At 37.7% G+C, this 19407-nt stretch overlaps 2 protein-coding genes across 5 annotated transcripts; one reads left to right on the top strand and one right to left on the bottom strand.

The window, feature by feature from the left end:
• The first annotated feature begins 1100 nt into the window (after window positions 1-1100).
• Window positions 1101-9043, top strand: LOC113495791 (sodium/potassium/calcium exchanger 3). Of its 4 annotated transcripts, XM_026874734.1 has the most exons (10): window positions 1101-1237; window positions 4900-5088; window positions 6269-6456; window positions 6529-6715; window positions 6776-6868; window positions 6960-7297; window positions 7373-7535; window positions 7613-7714; window positions 7811-7932; window positions 8121-9043. In XM_026874734.1, the coding sequence occupies exons 1-10, from the start codon at window positions 1219-1221 to the stop codon at window positions 8346-8348; spliced, it is 1629 nt and encodes a 542-aa protein (XP_026730535.1). In that variant the 5' UTR covers window positions 1101-1218; the 3' UTR covers window positions 8349-9043. The 4 variants fall into 4 exon arrangements, with proteins under 4 accessions (XP_026730535.1, XP_026730534.1, XP_026730536.1 ...); XM_026874733.1 differs by lacking the exon at window positions 1101-1237 and having other exon boundaries at window positions 4173-5088; window positions 6794-6868; XM_026874735.1 differs by lacking the exon at window positions 1101-1237 and having other exon boundaries at window positions 4173-5088; window positions 7065-7297.
• A 424-nt stretch (window positions 9044-9467) lies between these two features.
• LOC113496133 (sodium-coupled monocarboxylate transporter 2-like) lies at window positions 9468-18821 on the bottom strand. The gene is made up of 13 exons (XM_026875257.1): window positions 18640-18821; window positions 18374-18533; window positions 18175-18292; window positions 18033-18100; window positions 17676-17830; window positions 17458-17598; window positions 17156-17374; window positions 16236-16363; window positions 12581-12723; window positions 11919-12100; window positions 11166-11286; window positions 10098-10241; window positions 9468-9898 (listed from the first exon to the last, which is right to left on the bottom strand). The coding sequence occupies exons 1-13, from the start codon at window positions 18819-18821 to the stop codon at window positions 9836-9838; spliced, it is 1824 nt and encodes a 607-aa protein (XP_026731058.1). The 3' UTR covers window positions 9468-9835.
• Window positions 18822-19407: the final 586 nt, after the last annotated feature.

Here is a 19407-nt window from a genome sequence, read left to right as displayed (position 1 = left end):
ATTCACGGGCGGTGAATGCAATGAAGTTACAATTATTGTGTTGCCAAAATGCTTAAGAGAATAGGAATAGTTTCTCACTTAGTCCAATTGATATCCATTCATCGACCATTATAAATAGCAGAAAAGGGGCCCTGTTCCGTAATCATATTCGCAAGTCTTGTTCATCCCTATATCGACCAACTATGTGCCGTTTTCTGCTGTCTTCTTCTCAGAATAATTCAGTCGACCGATCAAAAGAATAAGCTGCGGATTTCTTCGGTATATTAATGAATAAAATATTATGAATTAAAATGTATACTTTGTTTCAAACTACAAAGTACAAGAGAATTTTCCCCTTTCCTATCTTCAAATGCAAACATCGACTATTGACATTACGATTGATGCAGATAAAACTCAACATCTACGCACAAGACTGAGATTTAGAAGCAATTAAAATTACGTCTTGATTATAGGCAAGGAACAAAATAAAAGAATAATATGGGATGAAACAAGCACTGGCAAGGAGCATGTAAATTGTTGTACATCGTTGATCTGTTTTTTAACGATCTTAGTTTCCTGCACACCTACATAGGTGCAGTATTGCCGTGTGAGTCACATCCATGATAGCTGCTTTACTATGTTCGTGCTCAAATCTTTTAATTAACTCTAATTGTAAAAGTCGCGTGCCGACTGTGCGGCGTCTCGGGAAGGGCCTGTAAATTGACGCTTGACCCCTCGGATTATTAAAATCAGAGCTCAATGAGCCCGAGAGCTCCGTACATGTTGTAATTGCATGTTTGCTTTGTTGTTTGGTATTAAGTTTCAGAGTGTTGTGAATTTGATATTTTGTCAAAAAAGAACCTAAGCGTATCATGAAAGGCTTTTGAACATTTCGTTTGTTGGGGTTACGAGGATCGCACCACTATTTTTTTTAAAGATAAAGTTCGGCAGTATTGATTGAATTAACATTAATCGTACGTGTTAAAAAATCGGCAAGTATCCTGCGTGGAGACGTGGCAGCAGCACAATGCTCACGCAGGGAGTCACTCCCGCACTGCGCCCGAGCGCCGGCCGACGTACGTGTATTGTATGGAAATAAATAATTGGCCCCCGTATTCTTCTTTTGACGAGCTCTCCGGCGGGTCCATTATGTCCGTTTGAGCGTGAGCGGCGGCATTCGGACGCCAGTGGCGACGTCCTCGGTCGCCTGCGTCGCGCTCCACACGAAACTACACCAATATGACTACCTCGGATCGAGGTACGAGTCCAATGTCTTACTTTTATTGAGTTCCTGCAGCGAGGACTTCCATACATTTTTAGCGAGCTGGAGATCCGTTCGTGGGGCTGCTGATCCTGGTGAAGTGCGCGTACCAACACAGCAAGGTTATGTAGAAGGAGGTCGGAAGTGCGTCCAATTCCAGTTGAACGGCTAGGTCACTGAAGAAGTGAATCAAATGGAGTGGCGATGAAGATTACATCAATGAATCAAGTGTTGAAAGTGAATGTAGTGCCGGTGGAAGCAGCGCGAGCGCGCCGGCCGCCCCGACCCGCGCCGCACCGCCTTGTAAGTATAGAAGAGCCAGCTCTCCCGTCATGGCTGCTGTCGCACCAGGTATGAACATTCTCTTTATTAAACTATTGCCCAATAACGTCATAAAAAAGTGATTGAAAAAATTGCTTCAACGCTTGTTATACTACTATTTCTGACAATTTGTTATCATAAGTATCTAACATTTTCATTAAACAAAACTATTTTAGATTATTCAGAATCTATTGACAAAATTGTCGAAACTCGGGCGTGGCTTCTGTAAACGAATTAGTGTTGATTATAGCTCAACAACACGAGAGTACCTAGTAACCGCACCTTGTTTTACTACAAGCCGACGTCCATTGTAACGATCTAATCAAATGAGGACTGACCTGCCTCAATAATGACAACATTCATAAACAAATAAAATGCTGCTAGTAGTATCCTATCAATGGCGATTTTTCTGATAGTGTCCGACTAGGAAAATATTATGAAATCTGTACTACCATAGTATTAAGAACATGCTGTTTCATTCGAGCTTTGGTCGGCGAAATGAAAATTCTGAGTAAGAATGTACTGTGAGCAGCAGGTAATTGATTCAGATCGATATCTATTTTTAGCATCTTTTCCCCTATATTCCTTGATGTGGCGATTATAATTGGTGTACAAGTTAACCCACTTGTCATAATACGCAGAGTAATGGGCGCTCCGTTGACAGCCTCTTGTTTATCTGCATGATGAATGATGTAGTGCCTACCAGCGATGATTTGATTAGGTAAACTCGATATTATAGCTATTTGCCGCAGTTAGGCCATCGTTCTTAAGTTGGAAGGGGGAGGCATGAGCTCCGACTCGGCGCCTCATCCGGTCGCTCCTCGCGCAAATTGTCAATTGGCCGTCGTCCACTCAGGGCTGTCAGCGAACAAGGTTGAGCCCCGGCCATTTTCACGTGACCTGTTTCTGAGATCGTCCGAAATCGCGAGTACTTCCGATTCATATTCCCCTCTCAAAGAAGAAGACGAAAACAAGAAAAAAATGTGACTATAAAAACAAATGAGTAACTAAATTATCAAACCATTAAAAAACTCATGGAAACAATAAAAGAATAGAAAATGAAGAAGATGAGGTTTCTTTTGCTTTAAAATTTACAAAAATCGTTGATTTAAAGCAGCAATATCATGTATTTGATAACCATTACATTCGTTAGGTCGTTGAGCAATAGTAAGAGCAACAGATCGAAAGACGACTTATGCGTCGCTAATGCGGACTTCCTGCCATCTTTGATCTGTCAATTTCCTCCATAGTGCACTCGCTGTATGCGAGAGTTTAAACGAACGAGTCATGACATGCACAATTTGGCACGATAACATAACGAGCGGAACGACACGTATTTTCTAAAATCAGTTAATTCGGTTAAACAAGTTAGTGCAGCAGTAATTTGAGACAATTTGCTCACGATTGGCTTGTTGACTTTGCTATTTGAAGGAGCCGTTTTTAGAGTGGCACAGGATGTGCGTTTGTTAATCAAGCACGCCATAGCACGCCGCTCAGCGGTAGGTAGGTACGTAGTCGAGCCGTCTCAATGGTAACTAGTCTAATATGGCAATTGAATGGGTTGTTGGAAGATGTAACTTTAAGTCAATACTACAGAGTTACTACATTGAGATACGTTGAACTTAAACTGTTGTGGAGTACTTGCAATAGGTAATAAAATTCAAAGGATTTGTTAATAAAAAGATAACAATTATATCAATCGATAGCACTAAGGTCTTCAGGAAGTACTTGATGCTAGTGCACTTATAATTTTGAGTACCTTAGCATGATGAATGATGTAATTACCCTTCTCTACTTGTCAATTATCCTTCATTTATAATTAAGTGTTGTTAGGCTTGGATTGTTCTTTCTTCATCGTTATTATTGATTTCGATTTATTCAAACTGCCTGTGCGAAAATCAAATAATTTAAATCATCGAGGCTTAGGAGAATCATCGGCTAAAGGTCGACGTATGTTAACCATCAAGACTTTGAGGAAAAGAAGCCGTATATCCATGCGTCCATTCATGAACATTTATCCATGAATGGGCGAATAGTACCGGAGCTCAACACTCGAACAGTCGAGTGCGGCTTCTCTTAGCAGTATTAATAATGGTTACGTGGTTCTTAGGAGGCTGTCTATCCAGCCATCCCAATGCCCTCCAGAAGCCAGTAGAAGGCTACCTTATGCACAATTGAGCCTACTTGAGATGTCCCTCTCATCACCTAGTACCAAGTACCTACCTATTGGTAAACTTATTTGATTTTAGTGTTGATACAAGTAAAAACATATTTTTTTTGATGTTGATGTGATTATTACGGTTACGATGACTGCGTACCAACTTGGACATTTTTGGAATCATCGTCTAAAGAGACAACTTCTAAAATACCATTTGTTTTAGGCACTGGAACAGACTTTACTGCATTTTATGGTTTTTATCACCTGTGAGGAACCTTGTTTTATGTTCATCTAGTAGCATGCATTACAGCAAACAGTGTCCAGCCGATTTCGATCAAAATGACCTAATTTAGGTAATTATCACGAACACAGTTTTTTTTCATAACTGTATATTTTAACAATGGAAACTTTAAAATCGTTACTTTGCATACGCAATGGGAGGTAAATAATCCGTAACTAAGTCACCTCCACGGTCAGTTATATTCTAAGTATATTTAAAATATTATGAAAGAGAAAAAGCAAATGGCGCAAATAGTTTTCTCAGAAACCACAAAACGTATTCCAGACTACTTTCTTATTGGTCGTTCCTAGCCTATCTATTGTGAGGAAAAAGTCAATACATATGCTTTTCAAAGTTTATTTTTGTCCGTTGCTCAGTTCTCGAATATAAAATCAATCATAGAGGGCGCTGGGGTTAATCAAAAGGTCCTAGATCACGTCCCTTTAGTGGGAGAGTCAGTCGGGTGACCGATAGTTGATTCACAATTATTCTGCTGAAATGGGTTCGTATTAATTGTTAATTTATTCTGTGTCTGTGATAATATCTGTTTTACATCGAGAGCAATATTAGAATAACTAATTAGTATGCCAACAGTAATTATGAATAAATTATACTTTGCACAAATTTATACTACAAATTTTGATTAAACTGAAATGTGTTGAAATTATTCAGTAGGCAGCGAAGCCATATTTTGAAATGTAATTTTAAGAAACAAAAACATTTATATATTATCAATAAAATTTAAATATTAGGTTTTGAAAAGTGATAATTTACTTAAGCTTTTAGAAACACACCTTTCATCTCCAACTATTCCACAAGTACATAATACAATGAAACCAAAATCTCTGCCTGAACATAGTCGCCATATGTTAGAGTTTCATTACATACGTGGATGTTTAGTTTCAGAGGGCTACCTGCGCAATTGCACGCCGCCAGCCATCGACGACTTCCCGGCCGGGTTGTTCACGGAACAGCAGCGGCAGCACGGAGCCATCGTCATCCATGCCTTCATCTCCATCTATCTCTTCCTAGCCCTGGCTGTGGTGTGCGACAAGTTCTTCGTACCAGCTGTCGAAAAAATCTGCCATGGTATGTATATACATATATGGACATTGTCTATGAGACAGTGTTTCTAAGTGTAATTTAGAAAGATACCGTTGTCTGAGAAAGGATGGGATCAGTAGTCTAGAATGTAAAGTTGTCGTGGTCCTTCAATCACAAGCGTGGTGCTCTCATTACATATGGAAAATTAAAATAATAATAATCCGTGTTCGAAAACATCGGGTAGCTCGTAATGTCACTGTATGTATATGTTATACATAATTGTGCCTCTTCACATAAATAAGTACCTAGTATCTTCAAGATTATTGTTATTTGTAATCTAAGAGTACTAGGTTCCTGCTCAAAAACACTAGTCCTAAAAAAACAATTTTTACTCTTTCTTTTTATTTCCTTTTCGTTTCTGTTTAATAGTAAATTTTAGTTTCTATTACTCAACACACACCCAAGACAATGGAAAACATTATAATATCTTTATCTGGTTTGTGTCTGAACAAAATCAGACACAAACCGTCAAACATTCTAAGTATCGGAACTTAGCATTACTAATAAAAAAGTAACTACGTTGATCAGTTAATTTTTTAGGCCATAATTCCTTAAGAACATTTTCACATTATGGCTTTTTGACAGACTTTCAGGTACTACTTAATAGATTAGACAATGAGCGACTTTCCTTACATTTTTCAATGTAGATTGGTATTTACATTTTACTAAAATAAAAAATATCTACAAGTAAAGGTGAAGGAAAAAAATTGAATTCCTACATTATTGGTCTCATTAATAATACAGTAACATAGACATCAATAAAAATTTATATGCTTACGTGTAGCGTGAGTAAAATTAAGCGCTTTTTTATTCTTTCACCTAAAAACTAGCTGACCCAGCAAACGTTGTTTTGCCGAATATTTTTTTTAGTTGTATGTATTTTTAATAAAAAATAATTTTTTTTTAGTGTGAACATCCCTTATCACTTAGGGGTATGAAAAATAGATGTTGTTCTATTCTCAGACCTACCCAATATGTATACAAAATGTCATAAAAATCGGTCGAACCATTTCGAAGGAGTACGGTAACTAATATCGTAACACGGGAATTTTATATATTAGAAGAGAATATATTTTAACGGTGTATCATTTACTCTGATTGAAGCCAATAACTAGATTCCAAACACTTGTGCCCATCCGTACTATTTTCCATTTTCATGTTACAGCTCTAAATATGACGAATGATGTTGCCGGTGCAACATTCATGGCGGCTGCGACGTCGGCACCAGAACTGTTTGTCAACGTGATTGGAACCTTCATCACGGAGGGAGACATCGGAGTTGGAACTATTGTCGGTTCAGCTGTGTTCAACATTCTTGCTGTTGCAGCTTGCTGCGGCATAGGGGCAGGGATGGTAAACACTATAACCTTTTACACTACCTATCATCTAACACCTGAAATGTTTTAATCGCCATGAACTTTTCAGGTTGTTCCTTTAGACTGGTGGCCGCTGACACGAGACTGCCTTGCCTACGGAATCACAGTATCCATACTTATCTGTATAATGCACGATGAGTACGTCCAGTGGTACGAGGCTTTCCTCCTTGTCATGCTGTATGGAGTCTACATTTGCATAATGTATTATGACAAGTCCATCCAGAACTTCGCAAAAGGTTGGTGTTTATTAAAGTGATTAGGTTTAAGATCAAGTTATATGCTTAAATTTATCACAGAAATGTGTTGCTACACAGGTAGCTGGAAATGTGTTTCGGACATGTTGAAGAAAAATGGCGATAAACCAGAAAACGCCATTGCGGCTGAAAACGGTATGTGGTAACTTATCTATTTACTTTTCTATATAAATTTAAAAGTCAGCTGAATATAAGATGTCTTTTGTGCTATTATTTGAATTTGCAGAACTTAAAGATGCTAAAGAGCCTTCACCTGCAAACAAAAATGATTTGTCTTTGGATCACCATCAACACAATGGGAATATAAAAAGTGCGTTATCTCTTCTCCCAGATATGAATGAAAAGAATAGTGAAATTGGCACTGCACAGAAGTTGCCGGTCGATGACGGTGACAAAGCAATTAATATTTGTATCGATATCGAGTCAAAGGTCAATGACATAGAAATTGCAAACCCTGAGGAAAATGTGACTCCAGCCAGCGTTGGTGAAAGTAACAAAGAGGCTGAAGATAAGTACGAGCACTCGCTTTGGAAGTGGCCGACTGGGAGGAGCTGGCTTACTAAGGTGATATATAAAGTAATACAGAACCTCATTTTTAAGTGTAACATTTTGTATCCTAATTATTTTGATCAATTTCAGTGTACATGGATACTTACATGGCCCATCCATCTTGTTTTCTTGTTCACGATTCCCGACTGCGAGAAACCTCGCTTCAAGAACTGGTTTCCTCTGACATTTATGATGTGCATTGTATGGATTGGTTCCCTATCCTACATCGTAGCTTGGATGATCACGATAATTGGTAAGAGCGCAGCGAACATCAAACGTCGATTTATGTAAACATCACTGAGCAATGTTCATTAAATTATTACATTTCAGGGGACACATTAATGATACCGGATTCAGTGATGGGGATAACTTTCCTAGCTGCCGGCACATCGGTCCCAGAAGCTGTATCCAGTGTAATAGTAGCAAAACAAGGTGCTAATTTATTTTTTATTGTATATTTTTTGATAAATTGACTCATTCATATGGGTACATGATTCGCCTCTAATGCTTTAAATTTGTGTAATACAGGACACGGATCCATGGGTATCAGCAATTCCATCGGATCGAATACGTTCGACATCCTGCTATGCCTCGGGCTGCCGTGGCTCATCAAAGCATCGCTCACTCCTGCCGAGCCTGGTCACTACTGGGTTAGAATTGAAACATTTTTAAACTTGTCTTAGTTCACTCTGCGAATGTTGCTTGTGTTCAAACCTGTCCTAAAAATGTAGCAATGCGAGTTTGCGAAACTAAATGTTATATGCCAAGCGATTTTACCTCTTTCGTATTCGGAGTCGATTAAGTTGCGTTCGGGATAAATAACATATAATGTCAACAGGTGAAGATAAACTCGATGGGGTTGGAGTACTCGGCCATATCGTTGCTGTCGACGCTGTTGCTGCTGTACTTGACGTTTTGGTTCAATAAGTTCAAGTTGGACGCGGCGGTGGGTCGCGCCTGCCTCGCCATGTACGCCATGTTCCTGGTGCTGGCCACGCTCATAGAGCTTAACGTATTCTTCCCGGTCAACGTGCGCACGTGCAAGAGAAGTGAACTCAAATCTTAAGCTGCCAAGTGTTCTGGACTTAATGACTAGACGAAGTGTATAAGAGGCAGTCGTGATGCCTCTAGCAAACCGTTTCATGCTCATTATTTGTGCTGAAACTTTAACGTGTACTTTATAAGCATTCGATCATATTTTATTGGAAATTTTCTCCCGATCATGTCTCAATTTTAATTATATTCATGTTTAGATGAGAGCTCTGTCATTTCATAAATTTCTATTCAACGTTATTTATAAAATTGAGAAGATATAATTGACGCAGATTTGCGAATAGCATCAATTGCGACGAATTTTCCGTTTGTATTCAAAGTATATTAGAGTAAAGATAGTGTTGCAGTATACCTCAGACGTTAAGAGCATTGACCTATCGTCTTCAGTACCTATTAACTATAATCCCCACAGTATTATTATATTTCATTTATTATGTACGACAAGCAGGGCAAAGCGGTATTATTATGTAAAATGTTTAGTGCCATTGTACACGGTAAATATGTGACAAAACTTAGAATTCATATTATTTTATGAAAATAAAAGAACATCGTTCATTATTCCTTAGTGGCCCATATCGTTCATGTAAATGTTTTACGTTAAGAGTACTTTAGTTATATTGAGTGTTTGGTACAAAAGCAAGATCTACAATCAACATTTTCTCTCTATCAGTAATCTCGATACAGATAAGTTGATGTAAATACATAATATACGACGTAATGTAACTGTCTGTAAGTAATTAAATATATCTATAGACTTTTTAATGTTTTATTCATTTTTCTGTCTTTCTTTCTCCTCTGGTATAATTTTAACACACTGTGCTTACAGCGAAAAACAGGTCAAGAAAATATTATATGAGTCTATCCTATACCTATGTCGTAACGTAAGAAAATTCGAAATACTACTTCAGTAATATTGACCAGTTATAGTTGATGGGGATGAATATCGGAGGACACACACAAAATTGATACTTATATCGTAACATAGTGTGAGTCAGTCACTTTGATCAAATGTCCAAACTCAGTTTGGTCATGAGCATTAGCAGTTATCAAAATCTTTGATTTTATAAATTCAAAAGAAGAATATTTATCTCTAATGAGAAAATATTTAACCGTCATAATCTTAATTAAAATTATTGTTATGCCTACAGTACATGAGCTAGACAGCGCTGATTACACCGTGATGCAAATAAATACGTTTAGCGAGCTCTGCGCAGCTTTTAATTTAAACGTGCACTAGTGGTGATCGATACGTTTGGCTATCTGAAACCAGCCACACGAGGCTAACACAACATACAGCTGTATAGTAACACTGATTGAATGTTACAGGCGGGGAGGGTGGTACGTTCACCCCTAAATGACTCATTACCGGCTATATTGAAACCACATCAACCAGGTTTAGGGGAAAATAACAGATGCAAATAGAAACAAAACCCAATAAATTCATTTATTTTTTATAAAAACCAATCTCAACAATTGTTATTTATTTACTTAGTACTCTAATTAGTGAGTGCCGTCGATGTTGTTGTTCACCTTCCTTGCTAGATCAGGACTGTCGGCCATTTTCTGAAACAACAAAGTAAACTCTAAAAGGTAACTTAATGATGCTAATTAGTCTTATTGAAAATCAGGTAAATATCATGGGTTGAATATTTTTTCTATGAATGAAGATCTCAAGATACAAATCGATCAAGATGATTGTCGGAGGTGCTATTTAAGAGGTGAGCAATAAAGTGTGCTGTAACGATATAATAGGGGTACATACATCGTAAGAGGTGTGTGCCCTCAATTGGTCTAGTTCCCTGGCGTGCAGCTCGATGTCGTGCTGCGTGAGGCGCGGGCGGCGGCAGTGCGGGTGCTGCGCGGGCAGCCAGCGGTGGACGAGCGGCGTCAGCAGGTCCCGGTGCACCTGACCATTGACCCAGTTACTATGATTGATCATCCGAGAGTCCGACAGCCCGAGAGCCCGAGGCTCGCACGCCTTGACCACCAATTTGGCTAATCGCCTATCAAGGGACGGGATGGCAATCTTGCATTCGAGATCTTTATAGGCATTTGACACGTCGAACGGAACATGCAATAGAACTAACCAAACGTATGAATGCGACGTTTATAGGTCGCGACCATTCGCCAGAGCTGGTGGTACTTTATCATGACTTTGGATGACTTTGGCAGGGATCAAAGAGGACGTTTTAATTTTACTAGAACTTAAAATGTAACACCACTTTAGTTCACACGTAGGAGCACCTACAACACAATGACAGTCACAAATTTAGGGGTACAAGTACATCAATATATACAGATCAATTTTATTTTTGGGTTCGAAACCATCAAGAAAACACGTCCCTATATTCTATTCAGGTGGTATATTTGTTTGAAATGGCCTTGCTCTGAATTATTCAACTGCAGTTGAATAACATGTTATGCAATACCACTACTCCTTATTGATCAGACTGTGGTACCTACTGCGATACTTGGAAATGTAATGTCGTTCTATTTTTTACTGTTAGATACTAACTGTGGTTCATCATGCAATTGTTCTGTATTAGATTCAGATTCAGTCTGGTATTACCTGTAGCTTTTGTTTCAGCAATATTTTGTTGTTGGATTGATAATTCACAAAAGCAATATTTCAATTACGAAGGTTTGATTTTTTGTATTAAATCAATGCTTGGAAGGTTTCTCATTTTAAAATAGCAATGTACTCTACTAAACTGTAAAACTCAAATGCTGGCCACAAATTTATGTAAAGAGTCAGCGTAGGCGGGCAAGAACAATACTTGAGTTTCTGGCTAACAGGAGCGCTTGTTCCAAAACGTTTAAAATCACTTACCATCGCGGGATCATTGGGCTCCGTGAAATATGATACGATGGAACCAACGACGATACACACGACCATCCCAACTAGCGTGTAATACAAGTAGCTGAGTCTGTACAGGAAGAACGTGCCTGACCTGTTACACAATACATCTATTAATTCAATGTTCCGCTGTAGAACTAAAAATATACTGCTGCACACAGGTGTAAGGCCATGTTTAATAATAGAAACTTACAACTTAGGTAAATTGAAACAGTGTCGCAATAAACAACGTTCTTGTACAAACAAAAACATAGTAAAGAATTGCACTACAAGGAAAGATTACATTGTTCTGCTCGTTAAAGTGAGTGTATCAACTTTATCCTACCCCCTAGCAAAGGGGATTACCACAAACAATCTGCAATTCAATAAAATCCTTTGAAATATTAAAACGGAAATTCATACGAGTGTATTGATACAGGGAGATGGGTTCAAAGCCTGATCACCCCACGTAATCCCTTCTAGGCTTTGAGCGTCAAAAGGAGGGGGAACTTTGTGGATTTGTTATTCGCTAACGACGATTAAATTTCAAAGGAAAACTGTTTGTGGCACTGTCTGAATGCGACGTTTCCAAGATTGGAAATTTAATGGTCTTATGTTTAATAGTAATTCAAATAGTGTTTTGTGATATAAACGGAATTTGAGCCTTGTTTTTTCCGAGATAGATATCAAATTGAGCAAAGAGACAGAAAAAATGTAGAATTGTAATTTCTACCAGTTGTATTTTACCTGTCGAATTCTACAGTGGTATGCGACGCAGAAGTGGTAGGTAAAGTAATGTTTCCAGGGCATCCGGAGACCGACACAGGCTTCGGTGTGACGACGATATCCCCTCGGATCATCGCCGCTTGCGTCCCTAATGAGATCCAGCCAACAAGCATGGTGGAAATTAGGCCCCCTGTCAGCGCGCCCTAGACAAAACAAACAAATGAAATTGTCTGCGAGGGTTGATAACATACGTTTGCACTCAGGCCTTGGCCAGGCTTTAACGTTTAATTAATTCCATAAAGCCAGGTTTCAATTTAGTTATTTGATTTTTACTGAATGATTCCGTATGCAGTTAAGTTCTGTTATATGGAGACTATACTAAATACTATTCATTCTTTTTTTAACGGATATAGATTAATTATGAATTTCTAGATTATTAATGGGTAATTAAATAAGTTATTTTTTTTGATGATATAGCGTAGGTATAGTATAGATATTTTTATACAAGGTATAGTTATGCCTTTTATATATTAACTGTCATGTAATATAACATTAGTTTTATTATGTAAAGGCAACTTTTTGTTTAATCTAAGGTAAATAAATTACGATGCAGAATAAGCCTTACAAAAGTGTTTGTAGTACAAATTTAGCGATAAATAGAATCAAATGAAAGAAAAATATACCGTAGAGTTTATCCAAGGAAGAAACAGTCCCATTGAAAATAGACCCAGTAGACTGCCTGCTGTGATACCCGCCAGACTCTTACCGGCTTGTATGAGAGCACCCATATGTTCTACCAAGAAAACCAAGGCAACACACGCGAAGCCTGTGGAAATATAAAACATGCTAAACGAACAGCATACATATGTATAACTCGTAATTCTAACCTGTCTAAAATGACAGTTTTACGATTATTAGCTATTATGTGAGTGAATAAACCCACATTATAAATAGTACCTCATTGAAATGTGAACTCATGCGATGAAAAAGAAGTGCAGCAAAGCAGGGAGGCATCGTCTCTCGCTAAAGATGTTTTTTTAATAAAGTGCCCGGGGCCAGTTTCGTCTGGCTTCCTAATCAATTTTGAACGTACTCCACGTTTTAAAATTCTGCTTTTGTATTTTATTTTTAGCAAGAAGCAGACTTCTGGCTCTTTCCAGGCAATTAAATTTCGTATCCAATTTTAACTGCTGAAATTCAGGGGGTGGAGTTTATTTAGATAATTTGTCTAACCGTTTGACTCGGTGCGCTCACAGACGTACAATTTTAATTAGTAACTTGTAGAATGTTTTAAAGTATTTTTCTGCTGCTTCCTATGGGTATTGGGAATGATAGTTTTTTCAATGTCCGTCGTGTATTTTAATTAATAATAATAGATACCATTTTTTCTCGTATCCCGCAAAGTTAAATTACTCAAATTACAGTGTAAATTTAAAGTTCAGGAACTTACGCGTGACATCAATTCTGTGTATACATTTTGCGGAGTCAATGGCTTAGTGTTGTTTGTGTCTTTTTTATTATTCAGATAAAGGCAAAGATACTAATATATACATATATAGGTCTAATATTCATGGATCTATCTGACTTACCAATACAACTTCTTCGTAATTTCTCCGAAAAAAAATATGCAAAGAGTTAACACATCAATATCACTTTAAACAGTTTACACCAGCTTAATTGCTAGCCGATTAACCACAAGCAATATTACCTAAACGAAATATGCACCCCTATCGGTAATTGCCTGGAGCCCTTGTTTAGGATTCTATCAACCCCGGACACTAACAATATACGTATGAAATAATGTAGTAAACAACAACACGTTGTTAAGGGCTGTTGAGCAGATATCCGCTCTGAATATTAAGTTGGATAGCACTTGAATCGATTAGGGAGGATAAACCTCTTTGTTATTCTTCATTTGAACCTTTTTTGGTGTTTATTTAAAAACAATTTGAGAGAGATTGAAATGAAACTACTTTTACGGATTTTATCGCGGTTTAATTTTAGATTTTAGTTCCCGACGTTTCGAAACCTTTGCAGGTATCATGGTCACGGGCAGACTTTCCTAGAAGGTTTCGAAACGTCGGGAACTAAAATCTAAAATTAAACCGCGATAAAATCCGTAAAAGTAGTTTCATTTCAATGTCTAACATTCGCGTAAACCTAAGAAACCACTATAATTTGAGAGAGTTTTATAGTTGCCGATGTCGAAATTTGAATTACACGCAGAATTCCGATATTCGCTTATTTTCCTTATGTGTATTCAATTGGAAATGGACAATAGACTAAGTTATAGGTTTGTTCATAGTCAGGTTTATTAGCACTCATAAAGTACGCTAGTGTTTCCTAGAAATAAACGATTACGTGCCTAAGGTTTTCCCCGAGACGTTTACCCACTTTCTAAGCATGCTAAACATTTTGCATTTTTTAATAACACTAATTCTTACCAGCACATTATCAAGGTTATTATCGTAGATAAAAAAACAAAATACCTATGCCTGTTCTTCACGTATGAATGGAAAGAGATAAACAAGAGGGGTGATGTAGATGTTAATGCGAATCCAACGAAGGGTGAATTGAAGGATCCGCCCTTGTCAGCCCTACGCTGATGGTGCCCTTGAAAGGGTCAAGTGCGTAGCATCTAGTCAGCTGATGCGTGTTTTCAACAATCATGTGGAAAACTTGAGGAAGTTTAAATGTCAGAATTTATAAACCTTCAGTCTTTGATGATGTGTTTTTTTTTAATATCTATTTTAGTAACTTGATTTCATACAGACATGTTGACGTAATAACCGCAAATTTTGAAGAGCCTCTGACAAACTGCTTTACATGAAAATTTTACCTTCAAATGAAAGAAAATAACTCTTTCATCAAAAACTTACACAACATTTTCATTACTGTCAAACAAATGTCTGTCCCGTATAATAACATTCAATCCCGTAACCAGTTTTCCATCATACAGTATGAAAACTGGTCGGAAATTTAATTTCCACACTAAATGTTTCCAAAAACGGTTTTAAAATTAAATGAAAGGGGTGCTCTCAGCACATCGTTCACTACAGGCTTATTTAAAATAGAGTTATTACAAAATTGAGTCTGCAACTGCACAGTGTAGACTCGAATTACATGGGGATGGACAGAGGATTAAAATGGCGGACCAGGGGTGGAAAGGGGAGGCTCGGAGTGGGGGTTGTACAGGGGGGATAAACCGAAATTATTCACTAACTAGACAACTAATAATAACGGTTGGTATTGCGCGATAGTTGTACCTATAAGCAGATCAAAGGGTTGTATCATGGTGCCGTATATGCAAAAGGTTTTCAGAAGGATGGAAATTAAATCGTCTTTGGTAATTGTTTATTTAGTAGTCTGCGTTCTATTTCAGTGTATCTTTCAGAAATGTTGAGAACTTCATTGGTAGTCCTTTAAATTTGTGATTTTTTTTTATTAGAATTAAGAAATGTATAGACCGGGAGTTTAAAGTAGCCGTGAAAACAATCTGTTAGATGTAATTTCCAATAGATAAAATCATTTCTTTACTTTTTAAAATGACCACACTCAGATAAAGAAAATTGGCGACGCTACAATAGGCTACTTACTATTCGTAGCACTACGTAATGCCAGTTTCGAAGAAAATACCTTTCATTTATGTAGACGCGAATCAATAAAATGGTTTTAACTAGCGATGGAACCCAAAAACACCCTCTGCCCTGCAGTAATAATAATTAATACCGGTGCAATCCCTATTCATATACGTACTTCAATAGTTTTTGAACCACTCGGCTCGCTTCGATTGGCACTGATATCCGTCGGAAAATATAATTGCAAAAGCGCTTTTGCACTGATAGCTTCCACTAATTGAGTAGACAGACAGGTACATACATATTGGTATAGATTCGAGTACTGACTATCATTAATTGGAAAACTGTTTATTGAATTTTTCATTACGAGCCAGACCGTACCAATATTTAATGTGTGCGTCGATGCGTGAAGCTGAACATGGGGCTGGTTTGTAATTAAAATTTGGTGGTATAGTTATTTGATAGGCAATATTAAAGTGCGGAAGCGGCATCAGCTAGTGAAATAAACAGCAATATAATTCGCTTAAGCTGTTTACCAAGGCGTTAATGAGTAATGATGCTATAGAAACAGTCACCCGGAATAGGAAGCTACGGTGTAATTCATAAAGGTAATTAACATCACGATGTGTCGATCAAGATAACAGAACAGCTATTAACGAACACACTCACTTTAATTTAATTATAGTGCTAGTATGAATTTCAATGCAAATTCATGAAATAGTATATTTACCAGTGTTTTTCTCGTAAATTTTTCACTTACCAATGACAACTACGATTATCTTCATGATAAAGCTGGCGGTTCTCTCTGAGATAGGTTTATTGTAAGCAGGTCGAATGAGATCCTCAAATATGACTCCGCACATGGAGTTAAGGCCAGTGGACATTGAACTTTAACACGGAAATTATAAGGTTATTAATAAAATTACAAACAACCGACTTGAGATGTTCTTAATTATGATAATATTGACACGCTTCGCAGCATGCTCGGGGATCAAGAGCTTTTTGCTCATTATTAGGAAAGTCTGAAGTGCAGAGTTTATATATGTATACCTACATTTGATTAACCACTCTTAAACAAGATAAGGGCCAATAGGCTGTACATATACACCGTGATTTTTTAGTCTTACAAAAGCAGCCCAGTTCATGTATCCAATGACTAGAACACGTTCATGATAGAAAAAATAGGTATTTATGAGATTTGAATAAATTTAAAATGCAATTTTTATTCAATATTATGATGCAATTTGTAGTTTTTTAGAAACACATCTCTGTTGCGAGCGCGGTCCGAGCCTTGTAACAATCATTTGGGTTGCGGGCGGCGGTGTTTTTATCATTTTTAAGAGTATATTTCAGATTCCTCTTGTTTAATTTTTCTTCGTACTTATTATCTTAGTTGATGATAAAAAAATTAAAATCGCGCCTAGGGGTATTTTACGTAGGATACATGAACTGGGCTGGTTTTGTAAGACGACTAAAAAATCACCGTGTATATATTGCCATAACAGGTCTGGGCAGTGGTTTCCATTTGGATACCCCTTTGTCATGGTTTGTCGATACTAAGAGATACCGTTTTAGTCATATATAATATCCATTGTTATTTAGTCCATTAATTTGAATAGATTTATGAGACTTGATTATTTTTTGCGTTTTAACTCGGATGAAATGTGTGATGAACCATACCTTAAAGCAGCACTAAAGACTCCGCTCATGAAGATTCCGGGTAAAGCGGGTATCGATCCTGTTATAGTCATCACAAAATACGGCAGTAGCTGGTCGCTCTTCCTGATGGCACCCGTAGTGAGGGGATCGCAGGTCGCAAACGTAGCGTAGATCACGAGCCCAGTGTAGCAGCAGAGCGAAACGATAATAAATATACCAGCAGCCATTATGAATATGGTACTAAAATCAAATGAATATTATCTTCAGTTTTTCAAAAGCGAAGTAATTAATGAACCTGGTCAAAACACCTTGATAGCACTTACATTCGAGCTCTTCGAAGTGAAGACAGAGCTAAGCATCTTTGTACCATTGCCTGGTTAACCGAGCATGAAGCTAGCCAGCTGAAGTAATTCCCAAATACAGTTGACCAGAAAGTATGCCGGATCGTAGGGTCGACGTCCATACTAAAAAGACAACGCTTAGAACTCAACGATCTCAAAACCTACCTAAACAAAAAGGTGAATTATCACAGCTTACTTACTTGAAGAATTCTAAACGATCTCCTTTCTTGTTTATATCAATAACATTGGATACCCCACCGAGACGCCATGTACCATATGCAAGTACAAATATTACTCCAAAATACATGAGTACAGTTTGTAAAGTGTCCGTCCAAACGACAGCTTTTAGTCCTCCCTGCGAAATAAATCTCGTTTTAAGTTGCGGAGGCATCAGATGTCAAAACTATTTAAAATACCAATCCGGATAATGTAGCCGTGTCTGATACAGTTGACCTCGTTAACAAATGGTCCTAGACTATAGCAATTTGTTTGTTGCTCGCGAGGGATAGAATGGGTCAGTAGAGAGATGTGAACAACGATGTGATCGACATACTTACAAGTGTCGTGTAAAATATACACACGAGGCAAACGATGGGCGTGATCAAATGTAAGTTTATACCGGTCACTGAAAGGAAAGAATGAGTGTAATACAAGTCAAATTAGTGGCACGATAATAATTTGCATAATATAAGAAAATACCTTGACTGAACGCAAGTGCTGGGACGTATATCACTATAGGTATGTACAACATCATTTTTATTATAAATATTGTTGAACCCAGGAGTCTAACATTTTGGTTAAATCTCAATCGCAAGTACTGTAAAGAAAAGTGACATTTAATTGAGCGTAATGGCATTGCATAACAAAACATCAAATTCAAGAAAGTGGAAATTTATACCTCGTATGTTGAAGTGATTTGCAAATTATAAAAAACTGGCAAGTAAACAATTGCTATAGTGAGTGAAACAGCCCATTCAGATAGCACTATCGTCCACAGCTGTGTTCCATAGGTGTACATTTCGGCCGGCAAGCCCAGTAAGGAGATTCCCGAGATATAGCTAGGGAACAATAAACAAAATAGTTTAGGGGACACAACGCTTGCTCAATATGAATTCGCTTACAGAAAGTCATGTGTTGTACACTAGGTAATAACTAAATATGTACCTGGCTATCAGCGACATGGATATGGGAAACATCCCCATGATCTTCCCGCCCATCAAATATTCAGACGTGGTGTTCTGTTTTTTTTTCGCAAAGAATGCGAAGTAGACCCCTATGAGGGCCGAACAGAGAAGCATCCCCCCGAAGACGAGGTAGTCCAGCCAATCGAAGTATATTACCGTCATGATTTAGTTTGCGTGGCGAGCACAGAGTCAGGCCGCGCGTCCGTCCACTATGACACTTAAACTTCATCTCGGTATATAATAGGCATTTACCGAGCGGAACTTGCAGCTGGAACGGTTCTATATTTATCCTTGGAAGGATCTCGGGCAGACCCATTTGAGGGATGAGGTTGGCTAATTGACCAGTTACCGGTGTAGTCGTATCTTACGTACTTTATGACTTACTGGCCCACACTTATTAATAACTGTCTCACGTCACTCACGTGATCTATAGTGATCCGGTTCATTGTATTTATAAAAAAAAACTATCAGATAAAATAAAAATGATTTTTAAATCATCATCAAAAACCTGCTATAATTATTATTCTATGCAATTGCTTGAAAAATATTCACAAAACAGTGATTTGTAGAGTTATAGGTTAGGTACTGTGTTGGTACTTTTATTAAAGGTGTCATGCAAACCAAGAATATACTTTTAAGTCTTTTTCCACCGAAAAATAGTGTAAGTACCAAAAACAGAAAAAAATGTGGACGCAATTCTCTTAACTGCCAACTGTTAGGGTCATTCACTTCTCTAGTACGTCTTATT

This window comes from Trichoplusia ni, chromosome 7 (genome assembly GCF_003590095.1).
Source record: "Trichoplusia ni isolate ovarian cell line Hi5 chromosome 7, tn1, whole genome shotgun sequence".
Classification (NCBI taxonomy): Eukaryota; Metazoa; Arthropoda; class Insecta; order Lepidoptera; family Noctuidae; genus Trichoplusia; species Trichoplusia ni.
The sequence above is the reverse complement of the archived record's forward strand: the minus strand, read 5'-3'. Positions and strand labels throughout refer to the sequence as shown.

What these genes read in the sequence shown, in the direction of transcription:
- LOC113495791 (XM_026874731.1), top strand. Translation starts at nt 4,830, where the DNA reads ATGAAACCAAAATCTCTGCCTGAACATAGTCGCCATATGTTAGAGTTT. An exon ending in CATCCAGAACTTCGCAAAAG is followed by an intron (nt 6,716 to 6,775) that starts GTTGGTGTTTAT and finishes AATTTATCACAG; the next exon opens with AAATGTGTTGCTACACAGGT. An exon ending in CCGAGCCTGGTCACTACTGG is followed by an intron (nt 7,933 to 8,120) that starts GTTAGAATTGAA and finishes TAATGTCAACAG; the next exon opens with GTGAAGATAAACTCGATGGG.
- LOC113496133 (XM_026875257.1), bottom strand. Translation starts at nt 18,821, where the DNA reads ATGACGGTAATATACTTCGATTGGCTGGACTACCTCGTCTTCGGGGGG. An exon ending in TTCCTTGGATAAACTCTACG is followed by an intron (nt 12,101 to 12,580) that starts GTATATTTTTCT and finishes TGTTTTGTCTAG; the next exon opens with GGCGCGCTGACAGGGGGCCT. An exon ending in GGGCACACACCTCTTACGAT is followed by an intron (nt 9,899 to 10,097) that starts GTATGTACCCCT and finishes TTGTTGTTTCAG; the next exon opens with AAAATGGCCGACAGTCCTGA.